At 31.1% G+C, this 14,500-nt stretch overlaps 1 protein-coding gene across 1 annotated transcript in view; it reads right to left on the bottom strand.

Moving 5' to 3' along the window:
* Positions 1-957: 957 nt before the first annotated feature.
* The window catches only part of LOC145248269 (serine/threonine-protein phosphatase 2A catalytic subunit beta isoform), a 61,409-nt gene continuing 47,866 nt past the window's right edge, over positions 958-14,500 (bottom strand). The window contains exons 4-7 of the mRNA XM_080110140.1: positions 12,792-12,881; positions 9,624-9,785; positions 3,329-3,447; positions 958-1,667 (exon numbers count right to left, since the gene is read on the bottom strand). Coding sequence (XP_079966266.1) covers positions 1,595-1,667; positions 3,329-3,447; positions 9,624-9,785; positions 12,792-12,881 — 444 coding nt within the window. The 3' untranslated portion in view covers positions 958-1,594. The remainder of the gene's footprint in view (positions 1,668-3,328; positions 3,448-9,623; positions 9,786-12,791; positions 12,882-14,500) is intronic.

Below are 14,500 nucleotides of genomic sequence, written 5' to 3'. Positions count from 1 at the left end.
AACAGCATACATGTTTCGGCAGCAACTTCTTCAGACTAGATTTTTTCCTACTCCAAAAAAATTGCAGTAGAAACATGTACACAAGTAACCAATAATGTGTGTGTATGTATATATCAGTTAAAAGGACATTACGTTTTTTTTTAGTTTTAAATTGAAAAATGTATTTCCTATATATTGATCTTGTTACACAATTCAAACAGATGCTCATTTCTTTTTCAAAGATAAAATTATCTCATAAATGACAAATTATATATGATGTTTAAAAATAAAATCATGATCAAAAACAAAAAGCCTGGAAACATAAGAACATGGAGAGAAAAAAAATCCTAAAGTAATACTTTATTTTCATTTAATATTTTTGTTTTATATTAAAAAAAAAAAAATGAGCGAACTTGGGGTGGAGGAGAGAGAAAAAAAAAGGGCAGAAATTTTTTTTTTTTTTTACTAAAAGAAAATTGAAAAAAAAAAAAAAAAAAAAAAAAAAGCTAAAATATTGAATTATTATGGTTGACATGATTAAGAAATATTGTATTGTTGATAGAGTTAGGCAGCAAATTGAATTCTGTTGGGATGAAATCATGTGAGCAAACCATGTAGAAACTATTTTCACCCTGTGGAAATATTTAAAAAAAAAAAAAAGTCTGTTTTTCCAACACTTGCCAATTTAGATGAAGCATTTCAGTACTTAAGCAAGCAGCATCTTTTAATAAGTTAAAAAAAAAAAAAAATCATGCTTCTGAAATAATGGCAAGCGTTCTTCCATTTCAGCTGGGATCATAAAAATAAGCTAAGGTTCATAAATTATGCCAGAAAAATCTTAAGATATACGTGTGGAATCAGTTTCTATATATATATATATATATATATATTTTCTTTTTAATAATTTATTCTTTAATTTCATATTAAAGTATTTAAAGTTTAATTTATTTTTTAAAAAAAAAAGTGGGAACAGTGAAATGGTGTTTAATTGTAATTTTTCTTTTTTATTGTTTTTTTTTTTGGAAACATTGTTTATTTCAGTTCATTTTTTTTTATCACTGTTGTCAAACTTTAGATTGTTTAAAAAGCCAATAAAGCAAAGTTTGTGTTGATTTCGTAAATAAAAGAGAAGTTACAAATGAAGATGAAGATGTAGATAAGAATCAGTTGTGAAATAAAGAAGAGGCCATAGAAACGATTGTATCACATTAAAGTTTGAAGAATCATAAAAAGGTGGGAAAAAAAGAGAGGAAAGAAGTTTAGAGAAATACTGATCTCAACAGAAATAAACATTGGTACACTAGGCTAGAAAGAAAAACGGTACATCATTAGAGTAGCAGATATTGTATTTTTTTTTTTTTTTACATGAAAACCAAATGCCTTTCTAAAACAGAAAAAAAGAAAAACAGTTGTTCATGTATATTGGCAAGTTTTCAAATAATAGAGATCTAAGTGTATTTGTTGTTGTTTATGTCCCAGGGGTGCGTGGTCATGCTCAATTGCCAACCTCTCACAAGATAGAGGGCATCATCACGTGCTGAGGCGGTTGTACAGTTGGCTAATGAAATGAGCCGACAGTTGGAACTGTTCGTACAACGGCTAAAATGTCCAGAGCTTAAAGGAAATAGTCAGGAGTGCGCCGTGTCACATGAGGTTCTCCTCGTCTTGGAGCAGGGTCAAACTGCAAACTGGAAAAATAAACAATTAAATTAACAATATAAATAAAAATCAGATTAGTTAAGGTTAAAAATATACCAAGTATTTAAAATTTAAACAATCATGAGAATTAAATATTGGAAAAAGACAGTTTAATAATTGGTTAGAAATAACAGGAATTCACTACATTAGTGATTGCCGCCAGTCAACACATTTAAATAAATGTACTATTAAACTTCAATTAAATAAACTGACCCTAAACCTTAAAAAAAAAAAAAAAAAAAAAAAGAAAAATGTAGAAAGTGGGCTGTGAATTTACTTTCGGCAGCCATAGAACTCGTTTCTTCCTTTATGTTGTTCATTAGTCCTCACATTTCATGAACAATGTTTCTGACATTGTTGGCTAGTTTTCAACTTTGACATCATATATTTTTTTAGCTCCTTTCATCAAGCAGATTCATGCCTTGTCTGGAGGGATTTCCAAGAAACGTAAATAGACACAATGCCTATCTTTATTTATTTTTTTATTTAATATGTATTCTATAGTTTCATAGTCATTGATAGCTTTCTAAAAAAATAAAAATAAAAATTAATATCTGATTAGAGTTTTAGTTTTTCTTGTGAAAGATTACAGCATGTTCCTGTAATAAAACTATTCAACTAGAGAGTTATTTTCCCAAAACGAAATATTTGAGAAGAAAAAAAAACAAAAACAAACACTACTGGGCAGCACAGCTAGTATGTTTATATTTTTCTATAAAGAAAACCTCTTTATTAGAATTTCTGCATTTTTGAGAGGCTTTATAGATATGTCATCATAAAGTGTGAAAAATAGTATTTTAATGGCTAAATATGCAGACTCAAATGAACTCCAATTTTAATGCAAATCAGTCTTAAAAAAAAAAAAATAAATAAAAATAAAAATTAGCGGAATATTTATATAAAATGCATAATTCTTTTTAAATCAAAAAATGCTGAAACAATTGTTTTTTTTTTTTTTTTTTTTTTTTTTTTTTTTTTTTTTTAAATTTATTTCTGTACTCATTCTGTGAACCATTCCAGACAGACAATTTTACATTTGTCCCAATCCAATAATCCCTATCACGGAAGCGAGTTTTATCACATTAAGAAATGCTAAATAGAATTAAGAGTAAGGAATAGCCATTTTCACCCTGATCTGAGAAATGAAATTAGTAATAAGAAGGTAGCACTCTCTCAAAACTAAAGCATTCAGATTTTCTTTTTCTTTGATAAGATTCCAGACATCATTTTGAATGCAAGTTAAAGGGAGTGTTTATTACTTTGTTTAGAAATGTAAGCTAGTATGTTGAACATAGTATGTGAAAACATGGAATAAGTGGTTGCTTAAAGATAATTATACCTGTAAAATTAGTAACATGGTAATTGATAGAGAGGAAAAGTCTTTGCTACCTTCTTTGTAGGACTATGTATGAGAGAGTCAGTTTAGTCAGATTAAATGTAATAATTTTTAAATGGAGAAATGAAATGTATCTATATTTTATTGGAATAAACTTTAGGAAGTGTATTAAGTAATGAGTATGAAAAATTTGTTTAAGCAGCGTTTGGTTATTTTTCTAATTGAAATTAAAGACAGGGAAAACTATGTATGGATAACAATGAAAACGCCCCCCTCCCCCCATGAAATATTCACAAGAATGTCAGCTCAACTTACAAGGAATACTTAAGAGCATCATCAAGTTCCATAATAGCAGCTTGATTTCCACATCGGTAGCAGTAGTTGGGAGCGCTAAATATAGTTACCACATTTCTGTCATGACACCAGTTATAACCCTGAAAAAACAAAACAAAAGTAAATTATATAGTAGGAGTTCAGTAATGAAAACATTTTGTGAGGTTAGTTCGAAATTTTAGAAAACCAAATGTGATAACATGTTTTCCTTTTTCCGAGACTTTTGTTGTAAGATCTTAAAAAAAATAAAATTTCAGTTTTGTTTCATTTCGCTAGTGGTATTAACCCCCGGGGTCAGCCTCTTTCTCATTAAAAAGATACAAAAAGATACATCTAGTATTATTGACAATTGTTATCAGCCTGAAAGTTTTGTTTGCATTGTGGTGGGAATTTTAAGGATAAGTTTAATTACATTTTTGAAAACATTTTGTAAGGTTACACTGAAAGTCTCTGAAAAAAAAAATAAATAAAAAATAAAATAAATAAATAAATAAAAATAAAATAAATTATTTAATAAATTTAATGTAATTTGAAAGTTTAGAAAATCAAATAAGACAAAAAAAAAAGTATATAAAAAAAGTTTCAAAAATGTAATTTTAACATTTTACAAATGAATGATTACCAATAGTTATGGAATTAACCTTTTAATACCAAATTATATTTTTAAGTCACCTTAAAAAAAAAAAAAAAAAAAAAAAAAAAAAAAAATTATATATATATATATATATTACTATGGCTTGTCAACCCCACTGGTCTTCAAAGTACAGGTCTATACAGGGTTCAACAAGTGAATGAGGGGTTTATTTATGTTCGTGCGACTGCTGCACACTAACTTTTATTCATGTGTGGGTTTCATGATTAAAAATTTATTGCATGAAAATTCTGGCTGTAAAATTCAACATAATGCAAAAATGTTTATAATATTCCATCTTTATTGTCTTAAGATGGGTAAAAAAAAAAAAAATTTGTATGCTTTCCTTCATATCTTGAGAAACGTTCTGAACAACAAAAGATAAAATGTTCAACATAGAAATATTTTATTGTTCATAATGAATACACAAAAAAAAGAAAGATGCACAAAATAAGCCAAAGTAATCATTATTTATCCTACTTAGAGTTTCTTTAAAAAAAAAACAAAAAAAAACAAAAACACACACACACACACACAAAAAAAAAAACAAAAACAAAAAAATGAAACAAAACATTTTGTTCTCTCCCATTGCAAGAACTTAAAACACCAGGGTCGGAAAGTGGGATTGATAAGTTAGTGCCCCAGAGGAAGAGCACTGACCTGCTAAAAGTGCCTGCACAGCTCTGCCAGCATTCCTCAATAAGAGGGCCTCAGGTGATTAGCAATAAACTAACCTCTTCACAAAGAAAGACAAAGCCTAGGATGGTGGACCTCCTAGAGCTGCACAGAACTAAACTCCCACTGCAAAATCAACACAGACCGGATCATTACAAGAATGGTCTAATCAGTTTTGGGAGCAGAGAATAAAAATCCTTGCAGTTTGATTTATAAAGCATTAGCATGGGTGCCTGGCGTTGCCTGGGTCTTTGTTGGTGTAAAAGAAACAGTTTTGGTAGGAAGCCTTGATAAGGTGGAAAAGAAAAGGAAAAAAAAAAAACCTGACTACCCCTCAGCCATGACGGGACAAGAACTGAAAAGCGTTCTAATGTAACGATTAAAAAGCTGTGGCAGGTGCATAAATTTAATGAGGTCAAACTTCCCTCCGGACTACAACTTGGATGTCTTCAAGTCTAATGTTAACAAATTCCTAATGAACCGCCCCCCCCTAATTAAACACTTCATAAAATCTCCTCACTAACGTGATGTACTTGCAATAACCCTTATCCCTGAGTGGCTTCCGGGCCTTGATAAGTGGTGATCACTGTGTAAAAAAAAAAAAAAAAAAAGAAAAAAAAAAAACATCACACCATAGGGGAATGAACTTTGGCTGCAAGCCAGTTTTCTCAAGATGTTGGGGAAAACTGCTCCAGCTCCCCATAAAAAGGGGAGTGTCCAACTGAAAAGCAATTGTCTGATTATAAGGAGATGATGTTATAAAAAAAAAAAAAAAAATCGTAACCCCTCAACAACATGAAAATTGTTTTTTTGCAAATTAGCTGAAATCTGAATAAACCCGTATAGGATGCATATAGACATCCATTTTTGATCAACATCCCGTGTTGAGTTGTTGTATGCAGTGACAACTACTACACTAATGTCCACAATGATGCAGAAACCTTTTTGATGAAGTTATACAGCCAGTAATCCTATTCTATGAGAATGACGGATTTTTGTGGATGAAACATTTATTAATGTTAAACTCGAAAGAACGATGCATACACCTATAGAGAAAACATTGATCACAAAATAAGTTTGTAAAAATTTTGTGAGCTCAGAATGGAGTGATATGTTGGTATTTATTTGCTCCCCACCGAGCAAATTAGGCACAAGGCCGATTTTTAATGTGAGGAGTGAAGGGGAAATGGGGACCAACTCCCCGGGGAATAGGGGAGATGGATAGTGACAATTGGTATGAAGGGTTGCCCCTACATTGACCAAGGTCTTATATGTTTCCCACACATATGGTCTTTGCTGGAACTTTGGTGTCCAGCCCTGCAGAGGGCCGGGACAACAACTGTCTTCAGAGTCAAATTCAGTTTGTGTCAGTAAACATCACTAGCACACAAAACAAATATTTAAGAGCTTGTAAGGAAAAATAAATAAAAATAACAGATGGCGTGTATGGTTCATCATGAGAAAAAAACTGAGGACTAGATTGGAACAGTTTGAGATTAATGAAGACGTCCACTATAGGCGGTGGAAGAGTGTTGATAGAGTTATTAAAATCTCATCTGTAGAGGATTTCATTAAGATACTGGTCTATAGTATTGAGAATCTAACCACACAATCATTGCTAAAAGCCAGGCTGAATAACTGAAGAGGAAGGAAACACTTGATGGATAAGAAAGCTTAATTCTTCTGCACGTTGAATTAATACACTCTTCATTCATAATCGTAAAGAATACCATAAGCCAAATCATCATTTTGCAAAATATTTGACGACATGCACCATGACATTTGCCTTAAAAAAACACTATTTTTAAACGAAGGCTGTTTAAAAACATCTGAAGACATTCAAATTTTTATACATTCAAGTTTCAACATAGCATTCTTTATAAATTAATTAAAAAAAAAAAAATTATCTGTTTGAAATTAATGTTTAATGAGTAGTTAACTGCTTCATTTATAAGTAAATATTTCTACTCCCACAAATTAAAAAAAAAAAACAATTTTTTTTTTATGAAACCCACTTGCAAAAAGAGAGCTTGTTTGAACAGCATCTGGAATCTGAGAAAGATTCCTTCCATTTACTAATTTGTTTCGTTGTGACAATTTAGGACGCTTACATAATTAGTAGAACAATGAAAGTTACGATACAGATGAGAAATTTAAATGAAAAAATACCCAATAAAAATTTTAACGAAACTGAAAAACATACAAATTAGTAATTTAAATAACTAAAGTGAAACAAAAAGGTACAATACATATGAATTATGAAATTAATTTATATACAAATTAGTAATTTAAATGAGAAAAGGATTAAACAAATACTATAATTCACCGATGTTAATTAAAAAAAGTAAAAATTTAAACTAATTACAAAATTTGTTAACATAAACAATAAAACAATGCTAATTAAAAAAATACAAAAACTAAAACTTGTTAACGTATTTGGATAACTTTTTAAAGTGATATCAATTAAGTTTTTCTCATTTTTCGATTGCATGTAAAGAATTTGAATGGCAATAAGTCAACTTTACGAAACCAAATTATATAGTAAGGATTCTGTCATTAATGGAATTTTTTTTTTTTTTTAATAAGTGTTTAATATAGCTATTTATAAATATTCTGATGTTATTTCCATGTGTATTGCTTAAATCAAGGAATAATGGTAATTTGGAAATTCCAACATTGTATCAGTGAGGCAACAACATTTTAATTGGCTTCACATGATGGCTCAAGCACAATCTCATTTTTAATATGAGGAAATCCAGCTCCTTTAAAACGGACGCACTGGATTGAGACAAAAATAAAAATGGTCTTAGTCTAAAAGAATTTCTTGACTAACCGAGGACAGAACAGATGAAGTGTAGTATCAGAACAAATACAACACTTTGCATTATTTCCAATACACAAAAACAGAAGTGAAATATTTCATATGCTTTTAAATATAACTTCTTTAAAAAAGCAAATAATCCCATTGTTATTATGCAAATAAACTATAAAATTATTTTCTAATTAAAAACATTGTACTTTAAGTATTTTTATATTACAAAAAATGAAATTTAAGACTTTACTTTTAATTCTATTTATTCAATTTAGAACAAAAATGTTAAATGATGTTATCTTTTTTATAAGTAGGTAACATTTACATTGGTTAATCAGAAACATAAAACTAAAATCCATTGACAGATTGATGGCAAGTGGTAAAAGGATGGCTGAGGGCCTAGACTGGCATGCTAACATTGTGGACAAAACAGTATTGTCTAAAAACAAAGATTTAAGAGTCACAAGCTATTGATTTGACAATTTGAATTGAGCAAGTGTTGAAGTGGGACTAGAAATGAAATAAAAAAAATGTAAATAATTAAATATTGGAGTTATAAAATTTAAAAAAATCAAATTTCAGTTTGATACATAGAAATAAGTTCAATTTCAGCAACACAAAGACAGAGTATGTGTTTGTCAGACCATCTGGACATTCCTCTTTCCAATCACACTTCAAGTTCCAAAATTAGCATTACAATAGTTATGAATATTTCTGATTGACATTTACCAACCTGGCCAGAAAATTGAAAATAAGGTAAAGATTTGAAAGAGTGTTACAACACCTAACAATCATGACTTAATAATTTCTAAATGACACCTTTGCAAGATAACAGTTGAAGTGAACGTAATGTTTTCATGAGGTTATTGCTTCATAATATTGAAACTGATATCTTCAAATTTAGATTTGTCAGTTAACTGAATTATCCCAAATGATATTTGTTAGGAAACTAAGCTGTTCTATAGTCACTGGACACAATATATTTTGATGATCTTGCTTGACATTGTTTCATGAATCAAGTGTTAGTAATATTGAAACTGATGAGATCTTGAAGTCTTCAAATTTGCATTTAAATTTTGTCAATTTACTAGACATGTCTAAGTAATATATTTCAAAGTTTGACATGTAACTATTGAAGTGAATGTAATATTTTTATGAGGTTATCGTTTCAAGTTTAATAACTAATATTGAAACTGATGAGATCTTCAAACTTTTTTCTGTCATTAAATTTCTGAAGTTTTGATATGAGAATTCGTTATTTGGATTCATCGAACTACTATTCTCATCTTGAGTGTCATTTTCACAATATTTCTGTCGAAATTTCATCCAAATTCCCGAGTTCAACACAATACACCTGAAGAACGTCGGAGATTACATCAACAGAAACGTTGTGAAAATGACACTAAAGATGAGAACAGTAGTCTGATGAATCCAAATAATACAAATTGCATTTGTCAGTTGACCAAATTATTCTGAATAATATTTGCAGGTAACAATACCACTGAATGTAATTGTTCTTGGAATTTCTAAATTTCCTCCAATAAAATATCATCTGCATCTCCTTAGAGAATTAGAAAATAAAACAAAACTTCAGCTGGAATTATTTTATTCATAACATTAGAATGGATTTGGTTAGTAAATGAAAATAGTTGTCGAAGAAGTTAAATTTGTACAGAGGACCCTGCTGCATATTATACAATATTTCCAAAGTTATGCTAGTTTAGATGCTAGTTACTATTATGAAAAGAGCATCAGATCCATGCATCAAATTTGGACAAATCAAAAGTTGAAATTCTAGCAATTTCGACCATGACCAAACGTTAACGTCCAAGGTGATATTTAAAAAAAAAAAAAAAAAAGCAGGACTTCATTGGTTACAATATGGACCAAGTAGAGAGTATCTACGATGAACAGAACCAAAGTTATTGCCAAAATGTGCAATTCTCACATTCCAAAATTAAATCAGTTCTAAGTTAAATCATGACATATTTTGACCAAGTTTGGTGACAATTGATCAAACATTGTGGATGCTAAGTTGTACACAAACATTATCTAAAGCATAACATCCTTGGCAGAGGTAAACCAAAAAGAAGAAAAAAAATTCTAAAAAGTATTCTATTTATACAAAAGCAATGCACACAAAAATGAATTATTTTTACCTCCATGACCAGTTGATGTGCACGGGAAACCAATGTAAGTCCATTACTATGGTTGAAAGTTTCAGAAATGTCTTGTCCAAATGTATATCCTGCACCACGAGGGGAAATTCCCCAGCCACCACGGTCATCGGGGTCTGACCAAAGAAGGTCACACATTGGGCCCTTAAAAAAAAAAAAGCAAATGAATAGAAAATAGACAAGCCAGTGGATTTCAAATATAATACGGGAGTACACGTTTCAACATGGGCTCAATGGCTCTCAGTTTTTACGAAACCCTGGCTATCAAAATCCAATTACTCAAAACTGTATAATTCTCAAATGAACAATATTAGTCATTTCTTTAAACGAACCGTTTTAATTTCTCTAAAAACACACACTATATGATGAAAAGGGAGTGGGGGGGGGCATTACCCAGGGTACTTGAATAACTAGGATCATTTTAATCAAAGGAGAACTAATATTGTTATGTGAAAAAGGAGATAAAACTTACATAAAATATATTCTATAACTACATTACGCAGGATACATGGGTAAGCATATTTCATTTTAATTAAAGAGTTTAATTTTAGGATTTACATTCCAAAAAGGAAATTTAATTTTGAAAAATATACAAAGATTTATACTTTGTTTTTTGTTCATACATCATGTCACGATTGTGGCATTCTACATTGCTAACAGCCTTCTTCTACATGTACATAAATTTCATTTACAATAGAAATTTAAAAAACATTAAGGGTTGACGACAGGAGTAGACCAGAGTCCCCATTCAAGCGTACTTCAAAAGGGAGAGATTAAAAATTATATATTTACCAAAATTTATTTAAGATCATTTTATATATCACCACCAAAAATTGATTATAAAATGTAAAAAGAATAACAAGAACAAGCCGAGAATGCGGGGTTTTCCACAAGAAAAATTTAATTTCATGATGACTAATGTTTGTGCAAAATCTTAAAAAAAAAAAAAAAAAAAAAAAAAAACGAAGGTGTGGTTATTTAGAAAAATGCAAACAAATGAAAAGGAGTGAATTGCTAGGTACAATCCCTCCTTTGTTGGACCAAAATCCGTAAAACAGTATAATATGCAGGGTGGGAAAAAAAACAAAAAAAAAATTCCTCATTCAATGTTGGGTATCCTTGCTAGTATGATTTGATTACCATTCTCAGATTTAACAAGAAAAAAGAAAAAACATTTTTTAGGTTGTTATTTAATCAACATAAATTATAAATAACTATGAAGTTTGAAACTTTAAATTATACAAATATAGTGGTTCAAAGATTATGATTATTTAAAACTTGTAGTTCATAATGGACATTACATAGAAAAAGGAGTTGAAATCATAAACCAATTCCCAACTAGAAATTCATTAATTTCTTCACCTTTTATTTTTGTAGCAATTTTGATAGAATTTGATATTCTTGTATAAAACTGCATGTTCTTTCTGATTATGCAATGAAAATTTATGCATTTCTATGGTGTAATCCATTATTTTAATAAGACATACAAATTAGAATTAAAATTTGTATTTATGAAATCCAATGCGAAATAAACATGAGACAATCTATATTTTTTTACACAGTATTTAAAACTGGACGTTGCTTGTTATCTTGTATCTGTACACAATTAATAAACAGCTTGCAAAATCAGGAAGAGATCATTTATGATATAAATGCTGAAGTACAAAAAGTAGGTCACCTATTAGAACGAAAGAGTGATCCTTTCCAAGATGCAAAACCTTTGCTTAAACTAGTTTAAACATCACCAATTAAAAGAAAAATTAAGTACAGGCGGTTGTGTTCCAATAGATATTGCTTTATACGAAAAAGCCTTTCGTGGACATACACACAAACGCTTGCGCATATTTTGCCTTTTATATATTAGATGAGGTCAAAACCAAAATTAACAAGGACAACACCTCGCAAAAGCAAATCTCTGACAAACAGTCTGGATTTAGGCAATGTTCTACTGCAGATATTTTAACAGTCATATCTGAACACATACCATGCGCTGGATAAGGCGGGTGAAGCCAGGGCTGTAGCCCTTGATATAGTCAAGGCTATTGACAAAGTCTGGCACAAACGGCTGTTAATGAAAATTAAATCATACAATATAACTGGACATATACTAAATATAATTAGATCCTTCTTAGACAATAGGACCATCCAGGTTGTCATTGACGGACATATATCCAAGCAACATAAATGCGAGAGTGCCTCGGTGGGTCGATCCTTGGACCACTATTATTCCAGATATTCATAAACGACCTCTGATGACATTGTCCAAGATGAATTAATTCATGGATGATACAATGCTCTATAATATACATGAGGGAAGACCAGATGTACATAAATCTAAGACAATGGCAGAATCATTAGAAAATTACCTCCAGACCGTAGTGGAATGGGGCCACAAATAGATAACATTTAATACTAGTAAGATTAAGGTGCTCTCCTTTCAATTACAAGACGCCTCTCCAACCATCGATATCCGTAACAAATAACACCCTACCTGAGAATTCTTCCTTTAAGCTCCTCTACCTAACATTTATGGGCAATATGAACTGAAACAAATACACTGAGGACATTGCAAAGGCTGCTGCAAAGAAGGTGGTGCCCCTCTATAGAGCTAAAAGACTACTCACACAAGAGTATCCTGTACCTCTACAAGGCCACCATTTGCTCATGCATGGTGTATTGTTGCCATATCTGGGCTGATGCGTCTATCATTAGCTTCTCCCTCGTGGATAGAGTCCAAAAAACAGTCTTCAATCTAATATATCCCACTTTGTCAACTAAGCGCCAACCCTTGTCCCATCACCACAATACTGCATCTCTGTGCCTGTTTCACAAATATTTTAATGGAATGTGCTCTGATGAACCCGTTGCACGTGCCCCCTCGATGTACATATCCCCGACAAACCCGCTTAGCAACAAGATCTCACCTCTTCACTGTTGAGGTCACTAAATGCTAGAAAGCTTTCTACTACCAGACTTCGGAATTCCCTTCTCGCACTGATATGCAGAAATGTAAACATAATATAAACAAACATTGTGTTAATCTTTCCTAGGTACAGTCCCAAATAGTAGCCCTTTATGTCCAAGTGGTGATATGCTTTGTTAGGGGGTTAACGCAAGTATAAAAAAAAATAGATAAAAAAGTTTACTTACTTCGTGAGGTACTTCTTGTATTCTGTCTAAAGCCTTGATGTGGTCAAGTGAATCTATGGAAGGGGATAAACCACCATGTAAGCAGAATATCTGAAAAAGAAAAAAAATTAATTTACAGTAAACCCTTTCAGACAATTTCTTTTATCAGTAATGCGAGTAACTAATGGAGAGAGAGAGAGAGAGAGAGAGAGAGAGAGAGAGAGAGAGAGAGAGAGAGAGAGAGAGAGAGAACCTCTCCCCCTTGCAATAAATTTCAATTATGTAAAAATTAACAGAAAGCCTTAAAGTCTCCTGTGGAGGGAAAGTAGCAGGAAATCATTCAGTCATTTGAAGTTCTAGTGCTCACGGCAAATTTAACACTTCCAGTTTATAGAGAACCATCATTAGAGGGGAAAAGGAAAGTAAGACAAAGAAAGAAAAAAAAAAAAAAAAATGTAGCCAAATAGTGACGAAAAAAAAAAAAAGTAGCCAAATAGTGACAAAAAAAAAATAAAAAAATAAAAATAAAGATGTAAGGTTTTTATGATATGGCAGAAATCATTTTTTTTTTAAGAAAAAGAAAAAGGATGGAGAGTATAATGGAAAATATTTAAAGGATGGCACAAACTTTTGTTCCATTCTTAAAGACAATTTTAAGTTGCAAATTGAAAATAGGTCATTTAATATTAGATTTAGAGAATAAATACGGTTTTAATTTTATTTTATTTCGAACTATTATCCTCATCTTTCCTTAGTTGTTTCACAATGTTTCGGCCAACTATTCCTCTGGCCTTCATCAGGTGGTAACCGCGACGGGATAGGAACTCTGAATCTCCTAACTTCAATTCAACCATGATCACCCTTCAAGGCTCGTGACGCAGTTGATAGAGATGTTGAATCTCTACGGTTCCAGGTGAGAATTGTCCGAAGATAGTGGTTTCAATCCTACCCAAAGCCGGCCAGAGGATTACTTGGCCAAAACATGGTGAGACAACAATAACTTGGGAACGCAATAAATAAAATTAAATAATATTTATCTCAATAATGAATTCCAATTAAATAATACATTAATATGGTTTTATATCTCATCAGTTGATTTAATTATTACAAATCAAATGTTCAAATTTATAAGCAATTTCAAACAAGTCTCTTCAACTATTTACTGGGGATTAAAGAGGAAATTTTTTTCCATATTTTTCAAAATCAAAAAAGCAATTCCACCGCTCAGACACAAAAAAATGCTCAAGATTTCCAGATATACAAGGTGCCTTCAATAATTTTCCAGACTTTTGTACAGGCATTTAAAATTGTAGACTCTTGAAAATTCAGTATATTATTGCTATACATCTTATGAGATGATTGACCAATTTTTATGATTTCAGATTCAAATGAACAGCTACAGCAGGAATTGGAATACACCTTACTAAAGCTGGATTGTCACAGCTGGGGAATTTCAAAAATGCAATCTGAACATGAGGACACTTTAGAACGATATGCAATAAAATTATTTTTTAAACTTGGAAAAAATGCCACAGAAACATATGGAATGCTTCAAACAGCTTTTGGACCATCTTGCATGAATCAAGCATAAGTTTTTGAGTGGCATATGAGATTCAAGGAAGGCAGGTAGTCTGTGAGGAATGATGAGAGATGTGGGAGGAGTAAGGAAGTCAGAACACCAGAGTTGATTGGCCAAATAAAGAATTTCATGGATAAAGAAATTTGTGTCT

The sequence above is a fragment of the Euprymna scolopes genome, chromosome 26 (assembly GCF_053919585.1).
Source record: "Euprymna scolopes isolate OS-2025 chromosome 26, ASM5391958v1, whole genome shotgun sequence".
Classification (NCBI taxonomy): domain Eukaryota; kingdom Metazoa; phylum Mollusca; class Cephalopoda; order Sepiida; family Sepiolidae; genus Euprymna; species Euprymna scolopes.
Note: the sequence above shows the minus strand (reverse complement) of the source record. Positions and strands in the feature narration are given on the sequence as shown.